General features: G+C 40.3%; 1 protein-coding gene across 1 annotated transcript in view; it reads right to left on the bottom strand.

Annotated features, from left to right (window-relative positions):
- Positions 1-15,874: 15,874 nt before the first annotated feature.
- dchs2 (dachsous cadherin-related 2) overlaps positions 15,875-21,165 on the bottom strand; it is a 116,107-nt gene continuing 110,816 nt past the window's right edge. Inside the window, exon 20 of the mRNA XM_048598987.1 lies at positions 15,875-18,444. Within this exon, the coding sequence (XP_048454944.1) occupies positions 15,875-18,444 (2,570 nt within the window). The remainder of the gene's footprint in view (positions 18,445-21,165) is intronic.

Genomic DNA, 21,165 nt, shown 5'->3' with positions numbered 1-21,165 from the left:
TACCATGTACTGTTATCAAGGCAGAAGTCAATAGATTTCTAGCTATTAATCATCTCAAGGAATATGGATAGTGTGGGAAAGTGGCATTGAATTAGCCAATCAGCATGATCTACTTCCATGGTGGCAAGTATCCCACTCTGTTCCTAATTCAAATATGCATAACTTTTAATTAGGTCACTTAGGGCTAGTCTGTAGATGAGATATTGGTGGGAGTTAAGGTTGCATCCATGTAACACCAAATCAATCTCTGACTATGCTTAGATAGGTTAGAATGAAACCAGTCAGATTTACCTTGCTAACCATTCAGCAGCCTTTTCTCATGTGATATAAATTGTTGCTCCCATTTTGAAATTTGGCATTCTTGTGTATGTCCTGATGCGTGCAAGTCAAAAAGCCATACAGCTCATCTTCTGTGCTATTTGCCTCTCTGATGTACTGTAGATTCCAGCACATAATCTGCTGGAAAGACAGTGCATTGGCAGTCTTCATTGAGAAATCCATCCGTGATTATTTGTATTTATTTTTAATGCAAATATGTCATGCAGTCTTAAGAAATGCAGCCTAGAAATTTGTTCCTGCTCAAAAATGGTCGTGCAGCAGGTATGTCACAAAAACCTGTTCAGGTGTAAACAGGGGCCAGATGAAATCCATTGTAATGTGTTGAGGATTTAGCCAACACTGCTGGATACCCGTCTCAGAAGGTAGGAAATTGCTCTTTACTAAAACCATTTAAAGGTTGTCAACACCTCTTAGCAGGGAGATGTACTATTGAAGGGAAACATCAGAAGAGTTGAAGGGACTGTAAGAAATTCAGAGGGAAACGAAGATCATTGGATAGTGTTGGAGGCTTTGGTCCATGTAATGGACAAGCAGCAGAAAATACTTTTCACCCTGGAGAACATTGTCCAGGTAACATTGCTGCCGTGAGTGGGAAGAGCTACTGAGGATGAACCTAATGACACACCTTCACCACCAATAAATGCTCAATTGTGTCATACGCTTGGACAAAATAGGAGCAATAATAGATCATTCAGCACCCAAAGTAAAACCATGGCTGAGCTGTTTGTGTTCCAAATTCCACATCCCCACCTACCTCGGTAATATTTAAGTCCGTTCCTAATAAGATTCTATCCACCTTGATCTTAAATTTATTTATTGGCGCTGCTTCCATCACCTTCCAGGGAATACAGTATTAAAGTCATACAATCCTCTGAAAGAAAAATATTTCTTTTCATCTCTGCCATGAAAGGGTGACCCTAATTTTCAAAGATTGCTTCCTAGTTCTGGACTGACCCACAGTAGAAGCAAATTTTAGTAAGAGGTTCCCATTCCTGTTTCCCCTGTTATAATGGTTCTTGAACTTCAGAATTTTATAGAAAAAAAATTGCACAGACACAACATTTAGTTCAAGCACAAATTTGAGATTTATTAGAACAAAACAGTCCTGACGCCCTGATACACACAAAAATTCTCTCTACGTTGGTTTAAATGATGCAACGTCTCGATTGGCTTGTCTGCTTAATACCTCCACAATTTAACCTTGGTCCCCTCAAAATAACACACAGAGTCACCAGAAGGTTAAAACAAAAATTTGCTGAAAAACATTAGACAAAAGCCTCATGCTCTTTCCCTAAACACTACTTAATTCAGAACCAAATTCCCTGATTTGGTTATTACCTTTCAGTCACTTTAACCTCCCAGCCTACAGAGCCCTCAGATTTGGCTGAAAACTTACAGTCTCTTACATGGCAAGGGGGGTGTCCTTCCAGTCAGAACTGTAGACCCACAAACCATGCCAACTGTTCCTGAATCGCTTTCATTTCTCCAGTGCCAAGCCTTCACTGTTGTCCTTTTTATGATGATCATTATCGAAATATCATAAAGACATTTCCTGAGGACATGCTGTTGGACGATCAGTGCTTAGAATCCTTTTTTGATCTTTCAAGTTAAATTCCAGATAGACCTCCTCAGTGCTAATGTTGTTTCCAGAACTGAAAACAATGTATTCCACTGTGGTGAGGTAGTGCTGGCTGCAAAGCTGACCTTTATGTCCAAAGTTTTTCTCCTTTTGTGAGAGGGGTGGGTGAATGTTCTCTGCATGGCAATGGTCTCTTCCAGTTCTAGTCCTTTTAATACTGTCAGTGTGATTGTGATGTTGGGATGTCTGAAATTAACTCCCCTATGCCTTTGTGTGTCTGAGTGGAGACCTGGCTTTCATTTACAGCACTTGTGTCTGTGAGATTTGGCAATTCTCCTGTCATATTTCATCAAGTCTGGATAAATTCCAGTTAGAGGGAATTCTGATCACACATCATCCACCTCCTTTTAGCTCCGATGTAAATCTTCCACAGCATGGAGCTACTGGCAAGTCTCAACCGGATCACTGCCCAAACATAACAGCCTGTTACCGGATCCATTCTATAACCATTCACCTATGTTTTGCCGTGTGGCTCTATATTTTAGTTTGAATGGTCCATCTTAAGGATTACAAATCATAAACATTTCTACAATCACTCGCACATGTGCTTTGTGAGGGGATTGCAATATTGAAAACAATATCCCACCAAGGTGGGGAGGTTACTTCCCTGATCTCCCATGTCTCTCTTCCTGTGTATAAGTGTTCTTGTGACAACTCTACCTCCTTAAGCAGGTTCGCAAGATGCCCAGGTAAAGGTAGGAGATCATGTCAAAGATGTCTTCTTCTTGGAGGCTGGGGCAGACATTGCCAACTGTGACATTGAAGAGGTGAACTAGACCGAATCCTGGATGGGGCACCACATTGCTGCTAACACAATATGTCCCATTGCTCTCATATGCCACCTGAGGTAGGACATGGTCCTGGGCCACCACCTCCTTAGGGCAAATGGCAGGTCATGGACTACCCAATGTAAACCCACAAACGAGTCGGTAGGCCTCATTCAAATGATACTAGTACAACCACCTGCACTCCTTCTCCTGATATCCTTTTAAATCCATGCCAGATGTGGATCTCCCCAATTTAACTACACATAAGAAGGATTTTGATGCCACACAGGTAGCCATTTCAAATGGCTCCAATGTGTTCCACCTGGTGAAGAGGTATAGATGATGTTGCTGGCCCATTACTGGCATCCTGAGACCTGCTCCCATTACAGCCTGGTTATATGGCTACAATCATTTGGGACTGGACATGGAGGCCAACTGCAGCTGGCACAGCTTCATGGCCTTCTCATGGGTCCTCATAGCCCTCAGGTGTCTGTTGTTGACACATGATGGTACATGACCCTGTTTCTAAACTCCAAATTACCGTGCTCCCTGTCTCAACGACCACACATCATACATAACATACCCATCGTTATGGGAGGCCAAGTCTAAGGTATACTGGGCCCCTTTTATTACTCAGTTTATAATCTGGGCATGATTTTCCACGTCCAGCTATTACTTCTTTCAGGTGGATTGTCATGACTCAGTCTTCTCATAACATTTGCCCTTCAATGTCGTCCCCTTCCCCAGTATTTTCTTTAGTTGACCTCACAAGGTAATAACCTGTAGTTGGAGTTGGGCATTAGCTAACCAATCGCTCACTAATATCCAGGAATTAAACACTGTGGACTGCACTAACAATCAATTTCCGTGTTCCGCTTCCTGATCCAGTGTGTTTGTTACTGCCCAATTTGCACAAATCCTCCCAACAGTTGTCACTGTAATTTAGTTCATAGAATTGTTGGAACATTTCCTGTAGCAATTTCTGATATAACATCTCTGTCTGTGCTAGCCAGTTGTATCTCAGTTGAACCGAGGATAACAGATGCTACCTCTTAATGCACATCATGATAAACCAGGTTGGAATCAGCACCAACCCAATCATGGGCTTGGGTGTCATTATGGGACAACGAATGCCTTCAATTCAGGGGCCTTAGGACTGTTGGAAGGGGCCACCCTCTGTAAAGGATTAGTTCAGTAGAATTTATGGTGAATCTGAACATCTTGTCCATTTCAGATCCAGAGTCTGCCATTGTCAATTAAAAGTGATGTTTAGTCCCCCTTCATATTTACACCCTGAGGCACCAACACACACATAAACTCCTCACTCCTCTCTCTAACACTTGTCCCAGCACAATTTCAATCCCTGCTTCATTCCTACAATGTTCCTGTGTGATTTATTCCCCAATCTTTCACAATTAATGAATTTATCACCTTTAATCTGGTCTTCCGTAACCACTACTGCCACCAGCCCATCAAGATATGCCTTTGACATTCCAGGCAAACTTGACTTCCCCCTTTCACTTATATCTTACGGGCTGTGGCATCAATACTTGCCCAAGACTGTAGGAGTACAGTTGGAATATTTTGTGCAGTTTGAACCCCACCAACGTGGGCAGATATTTCACCGTTGTACGGCTGCCCCATGTTGTGCACCATACCTATACCCCCACCCCAGTGTTATGTTGCGTCCAGCTCCCTCCATACAACTGTAAATTCATGATGACTGGCAGTGGTGCCTGAATTGTCAGTGCTGCACCTTGCCCCGTCTAATCTGGGCTGCCTTGGGGTTCACCTTATACCATGTCTCCTTTAACATCTTCAACAGCTGATCCAACAGTGAGCCTAAGACTAGTAGCAGGTTGTCTATGTCCTGTATCAGCGGGTTGGGTTGCCTAAACTTCTTTAGAGCCTTGGCCAAGCATTATACAGGAAACTCAAATTGGAGTTATGGAAGTCCAGTTTGTAACTATGAAAGTGTAAGGTGATGATTACAAGTCTTAGTGCCAATGGGGACTTCCAGCAGTTCTACAAACTACTCTCCTCAGTACAACTACTGAGTTGGCATGGTGACTCAGTGGTTAGCACTGCTGCCTCAGAGTACCAGGGACCTGGGTTCGATTCTACCCTCCGGTCACTGTCTTGTGTGGAGTTTGCACATTGTCCCTGTGTCTGCGTGGGTTTCCTCTGAGTGCTCAGGTTTCCTCCCACAGTCCAAAGATGTGCAGGTTAGGTGGATTGACCATACTAAATTGCCTATAGTGTCCAGGGATGTGCAGTCTTAGGTGGATTAGCCCATAGGAAATGCAGGGTTACAGGGATAGGGTAGGGGAGTTGGGTTTGAATGGGATGCTCTTTGGAGGGTTGGTGTGGACTCAATGGGCTGAATGGCCTGCTTCCACACCATAGGGATACTATGATTCGAAGGTGCCAGTCCAGGGGTTTGGCAGTGGTTATATGGTACACAGACCTCTTGCTCTTTCTCTCAAGACAACAGTATACTTGCTCTAACACTGCCAGTCTGGCATTGCCTTCACTGAAACAAGTCAGCCAGGCCTGGCTGCAGTTATCTGTACTGAGACGGTAAAGAACACAGCTGGGCTTTCAAACAGCAGAGCTGCTGGAGATCTCCTGCAAGGCCATCACTCTGCGGTTTGGTTTCACTTTGAATCAGATTTGATTCCCTCTACTCCAGGTCAGACTCCAGTAAGCTTTTTCATAACTGCTTCCTTTACACTATAGGACATTCTCCAGTTTTAGGCAAACACATTTCTCTCTTGTACAGACAGTTCCCTCTTCTCGGACTCTTGCAAGTGACTGCTAATGTCACTGTTACAATATCAGATACATCCCACTGTCATAACTTGACAGCAAATACAGCCATACTCTAGCTCCTGCAATTGTATATGTTGGAGCACTAGGACAGTCAAAGACACAGTGGAAACAGTTACAAAAGGGCATGGTTAAAATTGATTTGTTGACTTTTACATGGAATGTTGGATGGTTTGATGTGTAAAGTTGATTTTGAATGTTTGTTTTGTGGCTGTTTTATTTCAACATGTGGCCCACATGCTTCCATAGTGGTCAGTAACAGAGACAAAAAAAAGCAAAATTAGGCCATTTGGCCCTTCAAGCCTGCACTACCATTCAGTATGTTCGTGGCTGATTATCCAACTCAGTGCCCTGTTGCTGCCTTCTTTACATACTCTTTGATTCCTTTAGCACTAAGAAGTATATCTAACATCTTCTTGGAAGCATTTGATGTTTTGGCTTCAACTGCTTTCTGTGGCAGAGGATTCCATAGGCTCAGCATTCTGTGTGAAGAAATTTCTCCTCATTTTAGTAGAGCAGAGGTAAAGTGTGGGACCGTCCAGGAATCAAAAACCAGGGTTCTGTTCACCCATGTGACAGATAGATGGGCCAATTATGGACAGAAAGGGGATACATTGATGTCTTCTTTCTGCCTCCTTCTCCAGTCCTTTCACTAACACTTCTTCCCACTCTTCCCCTTTCTCCCCAGCTGTTTGCTGTGTGCCTAGTGGTATGGCTTGTGGCCTCCCGATGACAAGGTTGTACAGGCAACGGCAGTTCCCAGAGTATTGTGCCATGTGTTTTGCTGAGCATTGTGTCTCTTTGGGATCCGTCACAAAGTGGAAGGGGGCTTTAAGCACCCCGATGGTCTGCTCAATGGGATGCTTGGTGGTCAGCCAATAGCCACGTCCATGGTTTGCTCTGGTGGCTCCATTGTTGATGATACAACAAAAGATCACAAAATAAAGCAATCATTAGTATTACAGGGATAGTGAGAGCAGAGCTGCAGAATGTGCTGTGTGTGGTCATACACATGTTGGATCAAGTGGTAAATCTCTTCCAGTTGCAATGCATCTCTAAACTTTATTTGTGGTGTACATGTAGCCCAGTGGTAATGTCACTAGTAATCTGGAGGCCCAGCCCACTGCTCTGCAGAACATAGATTCAAATCCCACCATGGCAACTGATAGGTTTTTAAATCAATTAATAAATCTGAACATAAAGCTAGTCTCAGTAATGGTGACCATAACTACTATCACTGACTGATGGTTTACGAAAACCTTGGGAAGGAAATCTGCCATTCATAGCTGGTCTCACCCAACCATGACTCCAGACCCACGGCAACATGGTTGATTCTTAACTGCCCTTGGAAATATCCCAGCAAACCACTCAGTTCCTGGGCATCAAATGCTGGCCATGCCAGTGATGCCCACATTCCAGGAAAGAATGAAACAAAGTCTCAGTGAAGCCACTTTGTCTGCTTCTCTCGGAGAGATGTACTGGAACTTACATACTCAGCAATCACCATGTGAACCAATGGACAGTGAACTGGGAAATGTCAGAATTATCACCTTTTTCTAACCTAGGAGCAGCCAGGGGGGAAACAAACTCACGATCACAGTCACCTCCATAGCCATTGGCAATGCCATCCTTGCCCATCGTGAGGTTGTAGTTGTGACTGCAGTTGGTGGCAAATTTCAGTCAGCATCCTCTAAATGAAACAGGGAAATCACACACAGAGGTTGAGACAGCAGTTCTCTCTAAAAAGGCAGCATGCATATCCACTGACAGCCCTTTTCCTTCTTGTCCCTCTTTGAAAAGCTTACCCTCCTGAGTCACCTCAGTTCATACTCCTTGTCATGTGCAGGCATAGGGGACCGAAACCACAGATTGCAAGGGTCATTTGGTTTACATTTGTAGTGCTGATTTGAATACTGCCAAGCAATAAAATCAGAGACACATGGTGGCCTTAACAACCTGAAAAGTGTCTTAACATTTAATTGTTCCATGCCCCAGGTTTCATAAGAGCTATCTGGCAAATCTGCAATATTCCCAAGTGCTAGAAAATAAAATAAAGAGCTACAAATGGAAATAATTCAAGAATCTGCCAAATGTCTAAAAAAAAAATGTAGGTATCGTGAACACTGGTAATAAATAGACCAGCGAAAATTTTAAAAAGCTAGGCAAGGAAGGAAATCTGCAGCTGCAGCTGCAACAACAACCTTTTATAATGTCCCATTGTCAGAGATGAAAGTGAGAATTACACTTTGGGCTAACTTTACAATTCATCCTGGAGGGCAAAGAAAGGTTAAATATTCATTAGCATCCCTAAGTGAAACTAATTGCCTGATCACCAGTATTATTTGTACAAGTGCTGTCATTGAAGAAAATAGTTTGCTAGATTTACATTTCAATTAAATGTTATGTAATCCACATCCATTAATTTCTTTCATTGCAAGCGGTCATTAAGTGATTCATAAGTAGTTAGAAAGTCAAAAGGACTTTTTCTGAAAGATCTATAAAGTTGCACATTTATTTGGGCAGAACTGTCAATTGCAAGCAAAGGGGGAAAACTGAATATTTCAGAACATGATCCATCAATACAATTGGATGTGTAATTTCAAAAGGTTAAATGTTTGCAGTCTGTAGATAAGTTCACTCATAGAGTCTTTACAGTGTGGAAACACTACCGCCCCCATCCCTGTAACCCTGCATTTCCCCTGGCCAATCCATCTACCCTGCACATCTTTGGACTGTGGGAGGAAACCAGCACAGACATGGGGTGAACATGTAAACTCCACAAAGATAGCTGCCTTAGGGTGGAATCAAACCTGGGTCCCTGGCACTGTGAGGCAGCAGTGCTAACCACTGAGTCACTGTACCACCCATTCTTGCTAGAAACAGTCTGGAAAGATACAGAATAACAATAAAATCACCAATGATAAGAAATTAAATGAGCTATGAGCTAAATGCACATATCTTGTAAACCTGACATTCACTTCAAGAGGGCTGTAACTTTTATATGGTTATATTATTGACATAAAGCTTTGCCTGCTAGGCATACATCAAGACTATGGGCAAAGCCCCACTTTGTCCTATTATTAAACTGATGTCTCATATGTCGATACTGATAAACATTATAAAGGTGTCACACCTGAAATTATTGCCCTAGGAATATCATACTTCAAGTCATTATGGCCCAGATCTTCTAAATGGAAGATTCAGAAGATTGTCTCTCTTATTGGAGATGGTCATTGCTTGGCATTTGTGTAGTGCAAAAGTTACTTGTTACATTCTACAATTACAATCTTTACAACTTCCTCTATCATCTTTTGGTCTTTGCCCACAGGGATCCTCCAATGCCACTTCGCCTCATAATGTATACAATTTAGATTAATGTACAAATGAAAACTGCAAGTTAAAGCTACCTATACTAAACACATTGTCTATCCCCAACCTCATTCAAAGACAGAACTTGGATATGTGATAAGGCACTGGACTCGAGCGGCCTGCAACCAAGGCAGGGGGTAGAGGGCAGCACTAGTGACAGTTTTTCAAAAGGCTGGAGGTCCTACATAAGTTCTGTTACAAAAGTCATCAGGTGAAGACTTTGCTGAAGAGGTGTACAGCAAAGGTTGACAGTGAAGAGACACATTGTTAGTGCAGTCACAGGTACACAAGAAAGCATGCAGGCATAACCAGGGAGAATGGAGGAGTCCAGCTCCATCTTGGCAAAGTGTTTTGTGCAGACTTTGGAAACCCGGCACCAACTTCGGAATCCAACCGTGATGCGGTATCTGACAAGAAACGCTTAATAAATATTCACAAGAAGATATATTTGACAAGTTGTTCACAGATCAGTCTCCAATAAATAGCATAGCTATGTGTCAGTCTCTGAAGCAAAAGTACCAGTTAGGTCAGTAAATGCAGATCCTGCAAAGTTGCATACAATTTTCATTTCCTATTTTGTCCCTAGAAAAAGACTTCTTTTCCTTGTAACTCTTGGATCTCTGATGGAACAATTAAATTTCCAAACTGGCTACTTTGGTTGCTGCATATCAAATAACATGTGCAAACCAAATAAAAGGAGAAGAAATGAATTTGAAGGGAAAATAATCTTAACAAAGCAAAATAGCACCAAAGTGACTGTAATAGTGATTATACAAATAAATAAAAAGTGACAAACCAACAAATTAATTAACTTTCAAAATTAAAAGTATAAAAATAAATCATAGTGAAGCCTATCCTGCAGGCTGGGCAATTCAGACAGGCTTTTTTCACTTAGAACAGTTGAGCAGCAGTAAACAACAGTGTCCCAGTATGGGCCTCTTTGCACAACTTTTCAACCCAAAATGAGGCTTGCGCCAACCATCAATACAGCTCTAAGTATTCACCCTTTTTATTACAAAGCTCAGCCAAATGTAATTTGGGTCTACTGGCTCTAAGTCTTATTTGTGACCTGGACAATGCTGCCAACACAGTTTTGGAACTTGGTCTTTCATCAATCAAATGAATTCCCACAATGGGGCTTGTTTAGCCTCTTGTTGGACCTGGAACTGCTTCTGGATGGACAATCAATTTTGACACTTATTTGTCCCAAGATCCCGATAATGTTACATTATTCATGTGACAGGTACCTGATGTAAATAAGGGACTCACCATTATATAGTACTTTCACAACCTCAGAATATTCTGAATCAGTTCACATTTAGTACAGAGTCAATTTACCAATAGTACAGTCCCCCAAACAGCAATGATGTAAATTAGTACGTAATCTGTTTTAGATAACTTTTGCTGCGAGATAAATGTTGATCAGGGTGCCCAACTCCATTTCAAATAATGGACTTATCTTTACCCACCAAACAGAGTAGACAGTTTCAAAACCTCATCCCAAAGCAGAACCTCTAATAATGCACTGCATTGATCCATCAGCTAGGATTAAATACTCAAGTTTCTGTAGTGGCATTTAATGTCACAACATTCTGACTCAGAAATGGAGCAGATTCTTGGATGATGTTCATATCAACATCCTGTACAGCTTCTCAGATGGACATCAAAGACCCCATGACACTAACACGAAGAAGGGCGGGCAGTCATCCCAGTCATGTTTTGCTAATATTTTATCTCTCAGGCAATACCATAAAAACAGAAAATCTAGTCAACAACACATTGCTGTTTGTCGGAGCTTGCAGTGTGTAAACTGACTGCCATGTCTCCATGTAATACAACAGTGACTATTTTTCAAAAGTGCTTGGCTATAAAATGTTTTGGGACATTCTGTGGCTTTGAAAGGTGCTACACAAACACAAGTCTTTTTCTTTCTTGAATCTTTCTTCATGATCATCGGCCTTTGACTTTGTTAAATGTTAAAAGTGCAATTGAACCTTCATTGTATATATTGCATGCATTTGGTCAATAAGCACACATGGAGATTAATGCGGTTCTGAAAGCTGATATGGTAACTGTACAGGATATAGAAGTGTTATAAAATTTGATAGTCCCTTCATGCATGGCTCCTTCTGTAAATGGGTTAGTAGGGTTATTTGTTTTCATTACTGTGGTCAAGAATGATAGCAAAAATTGATCTGTATTGCAACAACTAAAGCTAAATTAAGGCCTGGTATGAGTGTGATGAACTTTTCAGTTAATCCCACTGGGCCATGATTTTGTAATTGCTGACCTGCTAAAATTGGCTTAATTGTTGATACTTAGCTACAGGTGTTAAAGAAAATTACCACCCTGTTAAAGTTGTGTGGAAAAATGTGAACTGCTCAGCAAAGTTTATACACCAACTCACACATCATCTACATGGTGTTAGCTGGGCATTTAAATTATCAGCAGGATAGTCATCAAACCCAGTATTCTTTTACTGTAACATTTGTATTTAATTGCCTACACAAAGACTTTTACAATTATTGCCTTGCAATTTAAGTTTTATATCCAATTTGATTAACTTTAAACACAGTAGTTAGATGTATTTTCCATAGTTATTGTGGAGTACTGTTCTCATTACGTGTTTTAGTTCTGTTCCAAAGAACATTTAACCAACCTGTGTGTCCACTCCTTCGAGCCAGTGCTCAAAAAAAGTCTTATATCTGCCAACATTTCAATCTTAGCAGGAGAATCTTGATATTAACATTATTCCTTGGTTGAAATTCTGTTCAGCTACCATAAGGAATAATAATGTAAAAGCCTTGAAGCCTGGAATCTGCAGATTTCATATTTTCAAGTCTTTAATAAATAAGACAAAGATGTGGAATGGTGCCATCATGTGACTGGTATTGGTAATAGCATCACAATAACATATGGTGAATGATATGAGCACTGTAAACTGAATATTCAATTACCTGTGGAAACTGTTGCCCAAATTTACTGTTTCTTTAATTGTTAATGCAGCTATCCTCACTGGTTTTCATTTAGCAGCAGTTGCAGTAGGAAAAGCAGCCTTGTTACAGAATAAGTTACGTTCCTCCTACACTCCAGATCAATGATTTAACACCAATCTCAGACCAAGATCCAATCACTAAAGTGATTGCAATTACCAAACGTCAGGGTCCAGTAAAAATAAACACTTTGAACAAAGGATGGATAACCAAAACGGGCACAACAATTGCAACAACAAACTATAAACGCTGAAAAATATACATAAAATTCAGATAAATAATTTCTCAGGGAAATAAACAATATCAGCATTATAAAGACAAAGGCATTAAACACACAAGAGATGCTGGTGGCATGGTGGTGGGTAACAATTTTAGCAAAGGGGAAATTTATTTTGTACAATCCTTACTATCTCAAAAGCAAATGTCGCTGCAGCAAAATATGGAGTGGCAGTTACCTTCAGAGGATGAAGGCATTTGACAATAGAAAATTATAAAATGAACATACTGTCTACCACAAACTACAGGACTTTGATCAAATTTGAGTTGTAGTTAAAATTCAACCGGGGTAATAATAGGCGCTGATTTCTGTTCCCCCAGTTGGGGGCACACAAAATTGGGAGCAATCCCAGCTCCACCATCTCGGCCTTTAAAAGAACTTCCCATTTTCAGTCTGAGGCTTGGAGTGGGGCCAAGTGACCTGGGAAGAGCCTAAGACGTAGTTCCAGAGATGGGCTGGGTGGAAAGCTCGTCTCGGGGCTCTGACATTACCTTCAAAGTTTAACAATAAAGATTAACACAGAATATATCCTTCCTGCCCTCACCAGCTCATTCACTGTGCCTTATCCATGTCAACCTGTGCCCCTGTACCAATGCTGAATTTAAGCATAAAATAAATAACCACAGTTTAGGATTTCAGATTATGAGGGGCCTCTTAGCATGAAAATAAGAGACCCAATTTCAAGTTTTACACAATTGTTTATACCTTATGTTTTGTTGGTTTAGATTTAAAGTTTTCGTATATATTAATTAATAAACCATAAAATATTTTCATTTGAAAGCTTTCATTATGAAAATAGGGTTATTGTAAGATCTAAGTCTTAGTTTGATCATTATTTTCTCATTATTTTACACTCTTTCTGTTAGAATAATTCATGTTTCTTTATAATGTTATGTGGCCTTCTTAAGGTTGACAATGTTTCAGGCCTCAGCATCTACCCCTGCCCTGTTTCCATCACCCCTCATACTCCCTACACCACCCGGGTATCTGTCCATCTGTTATGACTCCTCATACTGCCCATGAGACCATCAGCCAATAAACTGTAAGAGCTGAAGTAGGCCATTTCACCCATCAAGTCTACTCTGCTATTTAATGAGATAATTTAATGAGACTGATCTGAAATTCCTCAATTCCACTTTCTTGCTGTTTCCTCATAAACCCTCAATTCTCTTACTGATTAAAATTCCATCTATTGCAACCTGGAATATACTTGAATTATAGACCCAGCCTCAACATCCCTCTGTGGTAAGTAATTTCACTACCTACTCTGACTCTCTCACAAGGGAAAACAACTGCTCAGCATCAACTTTGTAAAGCCCCCAAAAATCTTAAATGTTTCAATAACGTCACCACTCAATCTTTTAATCAACAATGAATACAGGCCCAACTGACTTAACTTCTTCTTACAAGAAAATCCCTCCCAACCCAGGATCAGCCCAGTGAACCTTCCCTGGATTGTGTCTAATGGCAGTATATTTTTCCTTAGATAAGGAGGTCAAAATCTGTTCACAGTATTCTAGGTGTATACCTATCAGCTGATTCCACATGCCCCTCTTACCCCCCAATACCAGCCCATGCCCATTTACACAGCCCCATAATATCTATGCCACCTTGTGGCACTCTACCTGTCGCCATGACCACACAAAAAGCACATATCCTACTATGGTTTTATGTGAAGAGGAACTCTGAAATTGTTAACAATGTTTTGGTTTAAAAGTTTGGACACTTTCTTTGCCAGTTTGTGGGTCTCAATGAGTTTATGCTCTTTATATATGCAAACATGCCTTTTCATAATCCCATTAGGTGCTTAATCTCCATCAAAGGTCTTACGGGAGCAGATCCAAAGTTATACCTCATCTCTGCAAAAGGTCATAGTCCAAAAGATGTTGGTGCAGAAGTAGACCATTCAGCTCATCAAGTCTGTTCACCCATTCAATGCGGACTTGGCTGATTTGATAATCCTCAACTCCGTTTTCTTGCCTTTTCCTTACAATCCTTGATTCACCTATTGATTAAAAACCTTACCATCTCACCCTCGAGCATACTCAACAAAACTCTGTGCTAAAGAATTCCGCAGATTTATTTATGCACTAAGAGAAGGAATTCCTCCCTATCTTTGTCCAAACTGTGCAACCCATAACTCTGATATTATGAAGGTAAAGTCGCCATAGTTTTACCAGACCATAGGCTGGTCTCTCATCAGAGAGAGACGATTGGTGGCGGTTTAACCGGAGGGTCACCACACCTCAGGCAAGGGACAGAGGTTGAGAAGGAGAATCCTTCACTGTAACTTCAATCAGTACGGAAAATGACCCACGCTATTGGCATCGCTCTGCAGTGCAAACCAGCCATCCAGCCAACTAAGCTAATCATAGCTGATTACAGTTTGTTTTCTCCCTCTTCATTATTTTTATGGTCATCATTTGTTAGCTTTTAAAGCTTTCCCGATCTTCTGGTTTGCCTGTAATCTTTGTCACATTGTATGTTTTTATTTGCTTTCAAGATGGAAATAAGACTTTTTTCTTATAGCATCATGAGTCTTTGGAACTCTCTTACCCAGATAGCAGTGAAGGCAGGATCACTGAATATTCTTAAAGTAAGAGTAGAGATTTTTGAATAACTCAGGGGCAAAAGGCTTTCATATAGAGATGGAGATCATAAATGGGGAGTTTGGTGGCTGGGTGAGAGTGGACTGGCAGAGGAAGGAGTTACGTAGCTGTCAAACAGTGAATGCACACATGACAGAAGCTACTGTGATTGCAGAGCAAATGAACATTGAGGGGATGGAAGCATTCCATAGTTCTTGTTCCTGCAAGGCTTCATCTGTCACAACAGGAACATACTGTTCAGCTCTGGATGTTGCCATTGGTGATATATCACTGAGGTCTGCAACAGATCCTTGGAAGAAACCAAAAGCATACAAGTTCAAGGCTGCAACTATATTGTGACCAGTACAGTTGTCACAGATGTGTGTGTCCAACTGTTTGGAAAGGTATAGGCTGCATCTTCAATGACGGATCAGTGTGAGAACACAACCTGTTGTCTTGCTGCTACTTTCCTCAAATCATACTTCTTTTTTACTTCAGGATCTACTTTTCCTGTTGAGGGTGTTGTCTCTCCTTGCCACTGAAGCTTAAATTTAACAGTCTCCCATTGTCAACTCCAATGAAAATGATGACAACATGAATAAGATGCAAGATTCCTAGCATGAAAATACTATCAATTTGGTATCACAGACTTGGTTGAAAGATTTGTCGTTCTGCACTGTAATGTATTGTATGCATTTATTGTAACAAAGCAAATGACATAAATACACTTACAGTTAATTGCAACAACTGTGACCATTTCATAGTAATGAAATTGCAATCCAACATGCATTATTTTGTTAGCTTCTTGGCAAACATTGATACAATAGTTAAATCCTTATAATGCTTATTGAATGAAATTACTTTAGAAAATAATTGTCATTTAGCAATTTATATCTGTAATTCATACTCAATATAAACTAAATATTTTCTTTCTGACGTAGGCGTGATAATGCTTCATGTACAGAAATTAAATATAACTTCACTTATCTGTACTTAATTTGACAGAGTAATCACATCAGCCTGAAGTGTTGATGATTCTGTATTCATTATTCTAGTTTTTGCCTGCGTAAGGATTACGTTATGGTAAGTTTAGATATCCCTGTATTTAAAACAATAGAAGCTGAAGGAGTTTGCACAGAAACAGATGGAGAGAAACTTGGTGTCATAGCTGAAGCAGTGCTGTATGTATTAGTAACAATGGGCAAGCTTGAACATTTTGTGGTTGATGGATTAAATTTTATTATTGGCATTTGTGGAGGGACAACTCTTATGCCTTGCTGTGCAATTGATGTTATCAGTGGGGGTGGGCTAATAGATTTGGATTCATTTTTAATAACAGGCTTTTGTACATTTTCATCTTTCAGTTTTGCAATCCCAGTAAAGATTGAGGCCAAAGGTTGGAACCCAGGTTTCCAGGTAAGTATGTAATCATAATTGTAGCTGTTTTGTATTTGGTCTTGTATGGGAACAAGTGAACTAAGGGATCCTATCAATGAAGTCTGCCCATCCATGATAAAAGTGTGATCCTTAGCATTGTCCATCATGATACTATTTTCCTTAATATTTGGATTCTGAATATTCCTTGAAAAATCAACAAAATCCACACTGAACCCTTCCTCTCCCCTTATGTCCTTAAAGTTATAAATGCCATCTACACATTCTCTATTAATGACTGCATCAGTGGTATTGTTCTTACACAACTGACAGGACAAGCAGTATGATTCCCTTGAGTGCTCTGAATCTGGAACACTGCATATATAGCCAGGTTTATTTAATTCTGAAACTTGATTTCTGCTATGCTGATTTGCACTAATCAGCATAATTTCTCTGTCTTCAGCAGTTTGCCCATCTGCAGCACATTGCCTGGAAGAATTAAATGACTTCTTCTTTACAGGAATGTCCACTAAACTCAGTTGTTCCAGTGAATTAACAGGAGTTTTTCCTTGCTGATTATCACCCACTTTCTGATGACCTGATGACACTACTGGATGATTCAGATGGTTGATAATTGTGGATATTATTGGAAGCTTTATATTCTGCTTTTCAATACTTGAATTATTTTTATCTTTTCTTTTATATCTACACAGTAGGCCACCAAAGCACACAGAAAGGAGCAAGAAAATGGCAAATGAGACAGAGAGACTTAAAGTGAGGTTGTCAGCTGACTTACCTGTTAAGGCATCCAATGATTGAGAGATGTTAACGGTAACAGTACTAATTGCTGATTTGGAGCCCAATAAAGGACTACTGGCTTTAATCACCAACTCAATTACCTCTTCTCTCTTGTAACTGCCTCTAATCTTGTGAACAGAACCAGAAACATAAATAACTCCACTTGTCTGGTTCAGTGAAAAGTAAGGAGAGGGCTGTAGAAATGAGAACTGCACAATTCCATCTAGTCCAGCATCTTTATCGACAGCAGTAACTTGGCCAGCTTTTTGACCTACCTCCACAAGCTCAGGGAGAGTGAAATAGTACCGATCTTGGGTAAAGATGGGTTCATATTCATCAATACTTTGAATATGCACTTGAATTGTTGCAGTTGCTGTTGCATTACCCTTATCCTTGGCCTGGACCACAAATACATACTTTTTTTGTTGCTCATAATCAATCATCTGTTTTGTGTATATATCACCAGTAATTGGATCGATAATAAAATTATTCCAACTAGTATATGTAGAATAGTCAGTTGAAGACAATGTCAGAATAGAATATGTTAAATATCCAAAGGTACCATCATCATAATCGAAAGCATGAACTGCACACACTGATGTGTAGATAGGCTCATTTTCATTGACTGCACAGTTCAGTGTAGGAACTACAAAATAAGGAGCATTATCATTGTCATCCAATACATTAATATAAAGGATTGAAATAGCCATATTTTGATTAGTAATACCATCATCAACTGCTTGGATAGTTAACATGAATTTTGATACCTCTTCATAGTCAAGAGGTAATTTTAATTCTACAAAACCCATTTTAGGATCCAATCTAAAATATCCTTTTTCATTTCCAGATATTATACTGTACTTAATATCTGCATTTGCTCCCTGGTCATGATCATAGGCTGAGACTTGAACAAGTTTATTTTTCACAGGGGTGCTTTCTAGAACTTCAACATGGTACTCCAAGCTGTTAAAAACTGGAGGATTATCATTGAAATCAAGCACAGTTATTAATACAATTGTGGTTGAATTAAGTGACGGGTTTCCTCGATCAGATGCACACAGAACCAAACAATAGCTGTTAGTACGTTCTCTGTCTAATACATTCTTTAAGAGCAGCTTGCCTATCACATGATACTGATTCTCTGTTTGAATTATAGTGTTCTCAATATGGAATCTGTTTTGTTCATTGCCTCCAATAATGGTGTAGTCAACGTAAGCATTCTTACGTGTCCAATCTTGGTCTAGTGCTGAAAATGATAACAGAATAATTCCTATTGTTGCCTCTTCATTGACACTGATATTATAAACTGCTTGGGCAAACTGAGGAATATTGTTATTGATATCCTGAATTTGTATTACTACTGAAGTAATGCTTTTCAACGCAGGGTTTCCATCATCTTTAGCTTCTACAAGAAGTTGCACCACGGAGTTATAAGTTGTGTAGTGTACAGTCCTCCTGGTAAATACTGCACCTAAAAGCAAAAAAAAATACAAAGTTTTTACTCAGCACAAATTAGTGAATTTTGTGTTATGATCAGACTCAATACAAGGCGTATTGTCATGAGAACCTGGTCTGCAATTTTAGTTTAGAGGCATGAACAAAACAACAGACTTATATTCTGAATAAAAACTGAAAGAACTGCAGATGCTGTAAATCAGAAACAAAAATAGAGATTGCTGGAAAAGCTCAGCAGGTCTGGCAGCACCTGTGAAGAGAAATCAGTGTTAATGTTTCACGTCCGGTGACCCCTTCCTCAGTTCCTCAGTCTCTATTTTTGTTTGTGTTAGACTCTGATTCCCTGTGATGCCACATACTTGTGGACAGCAGAGGTTCAGATAGGTGTTGTTTTCATACAATATCTTTTCAAGACAGCCAGGAAGAGCAAGAGCTTTCCACCTTTAGGTTTCACAGGGATTCACTGAGTGCTGCTTGTTGCTGGTATTCCTTCAGAGTCCCCTAGAAACTCAGGTGTGGCAGCATTCTTACTTTTGGAGCTGAAGATGGGGTTAGGAAGGAATGTAGAGAATCTTTCTCTCCTTCATAACAACCTTTCAGATAATGGCTTGAAACTGCAGCTTTGCCTAACCTTACTTCAATCCTTCCATTAGCGCTACACTAGGTTGGGCCAGAGTGTTTCTGCCAATGACCTATTCTCCTCCTTTCCCTGACCGCCCCACCCCTGCTGAACACCCATTGTAAACCTCCGCCACAAACACCCAGCAGCTCTCAGAGGAGAGTGCCAGTCATTACTGTTCCTGTGTCGGATGATGTTTGCACATGCACAGTCGCAAAGTGTGTATATAAAGATCAAAAGAAAAAAAGAGAAGAAATATGGGACAAAAGATGTCCATGGAGAAGGCAGACACCAGGCATAAGATGGAAAGCCAAATTCTCAGTCAGTCCTGGAAAATGTGGGATGGTTGGTCACTCAACTCCTACCCTCCAGCAGGTACGGGACTTTTGTAGGACTCCAGGAATACTAAAGGAATTGTGCCTGGCTGCTAACATTATCCAAGCATTTTTGAAAACCACATGTTTGATGTCATCTTTGGAGCTTCCATATCCCATATCCTACAAAATCAAGGCTACATGCCACAAGCATATATCAGAAAACTGAGGAACTACTGCTACAAAACAAAATCCTTCTCTGCATCCTATGCATTAAAATTACAATTAGACATAAAATATAAAAGATATTAAGATCTTGACACATAGGAGCAGAAGAAGGCCATTCAGCCTATCGAGTCTGCTGCATAATTCAATGCGATCATGGCTGATCTGATAATCCTTAACTCCACTTTTCTGCCTTTTCCCCATAACCATTGATTCCTTTACAGATTAAAAATCTGTCAATCTCAGTAGTGAATATACATAATGATCCAGCCTCAACAGCCCTCTGTAATAAAGAACTCCCCGGATTCACAACCCTCTGAAAGAAGAAATTCCTTCCCACCTCTGTCTTAAAAGCATGACCCCTTATTCTGAGATGATGTCTTCTGGTCCTAGGGTCTACCATAAGGGGAAACAACCTTTCTGCATCTACCCTGTCAGGTCTTCTCAGAATCTTGTACGTTTCAATATTCATTCTTCTATACTTCAACAAGTACTGGCCCAGTCTACTCAACTTCTCCTCATTAGACAGTCCCTCTATATCTGGTGTAAGCCCAATAAATCTTCTCCGGACTGCCTCCAATGAGAGTATATCATTTCTTAAATATGGGGTCAAAACCTGTTCACAGTATTACAGCTATGATCTGAATAGTATCTTGCATAATTTTAGCAAAACCTCTCTACTTTTATACTCTATTCCCTTTGAAAAATAAGTCACCATTCCAATTGTTTTACTGATTACCCAACGAACTCAGTTTGTAGCTTTTTGGGATTCATGAACATGGACTCCCAAATCCATCTGTTCTGTAACTTTCTGCAGTCTTCCTCCAGCTAAAGAACATTCAGCTCATCTATTCTTCCTGTCACAGTACGTATCCTCACTTTTGTTCATATTATATACCATCTGCCATGTTCCTCTGAATGATTTCACAGCTACTGGCCTCCATGCCTTCTTGGTCTGACAGATTTCTTTTGCCAGACAGAAGGAAGTGCACATCCCTCCATGCAGAAGCAATGTCCGTAAAGCCTCAAGGTGGCATCATAAAAATGTAGGACCGCATGGAGTCCCCTGCCTACTGGCCTTCTGATCCCTGCTGCTCCATTCCTCCCAGCAACAGCAAGCACGGTCATAGCACTGCCTCTTTTAGCCACCCTCCATAACTAGATTCTACCTCCAGGCCATTCTCAATGTTGCTAACTGGATGCTGAACTTGCCTCCAGCGTAATTAGGGTGTTTGCATTTCAAAATCATGCAGCATGGGAACAGGACTCAGAAGTGATCTGTTTGTTAGATTCATAACCTTGGATTAAAAATCTAGTCCAAACAGTCGTTAAGTGAATTAATGAATGAGAAAGAAACCGTCAGATAGTGTAAAATGTCGGGCTATTCTCTTTTGATGGAATAAAATGAAAATAGAGCATTCTTAAATGATGAGAAACTATTAACATTAGTGTTCAGGTGGGTTTAGATGCTTTTCTATATGAAATACAGCAAGTTAATGCGCATGTACAAGTGATTAGGAAGGCCGATGATGTGTTGGCACTTATTGCAAGAGAATTGGATTCAGAAGTGAGGAAATTT

Source organism: Rhincodon typus, chromosome 1 (genome assembly GCF_021869965.1).
Source record: "Rhincodon typus isolate 14 chromosome 1, sRhiTyp1.1, whole genome shotgun sequence".
Taxonomy (NCBI): Eukaryota; Metazoa; Chordata; class Chondrichthyes; order Orectolobiformes; family Rhincodontidae; genus Rhincodon; species Rhincodon typus.
Note: the sequence above shows the minus strand (reverse complement) of the source record. Positions and strands in the feature narration are given on the sequence as shown.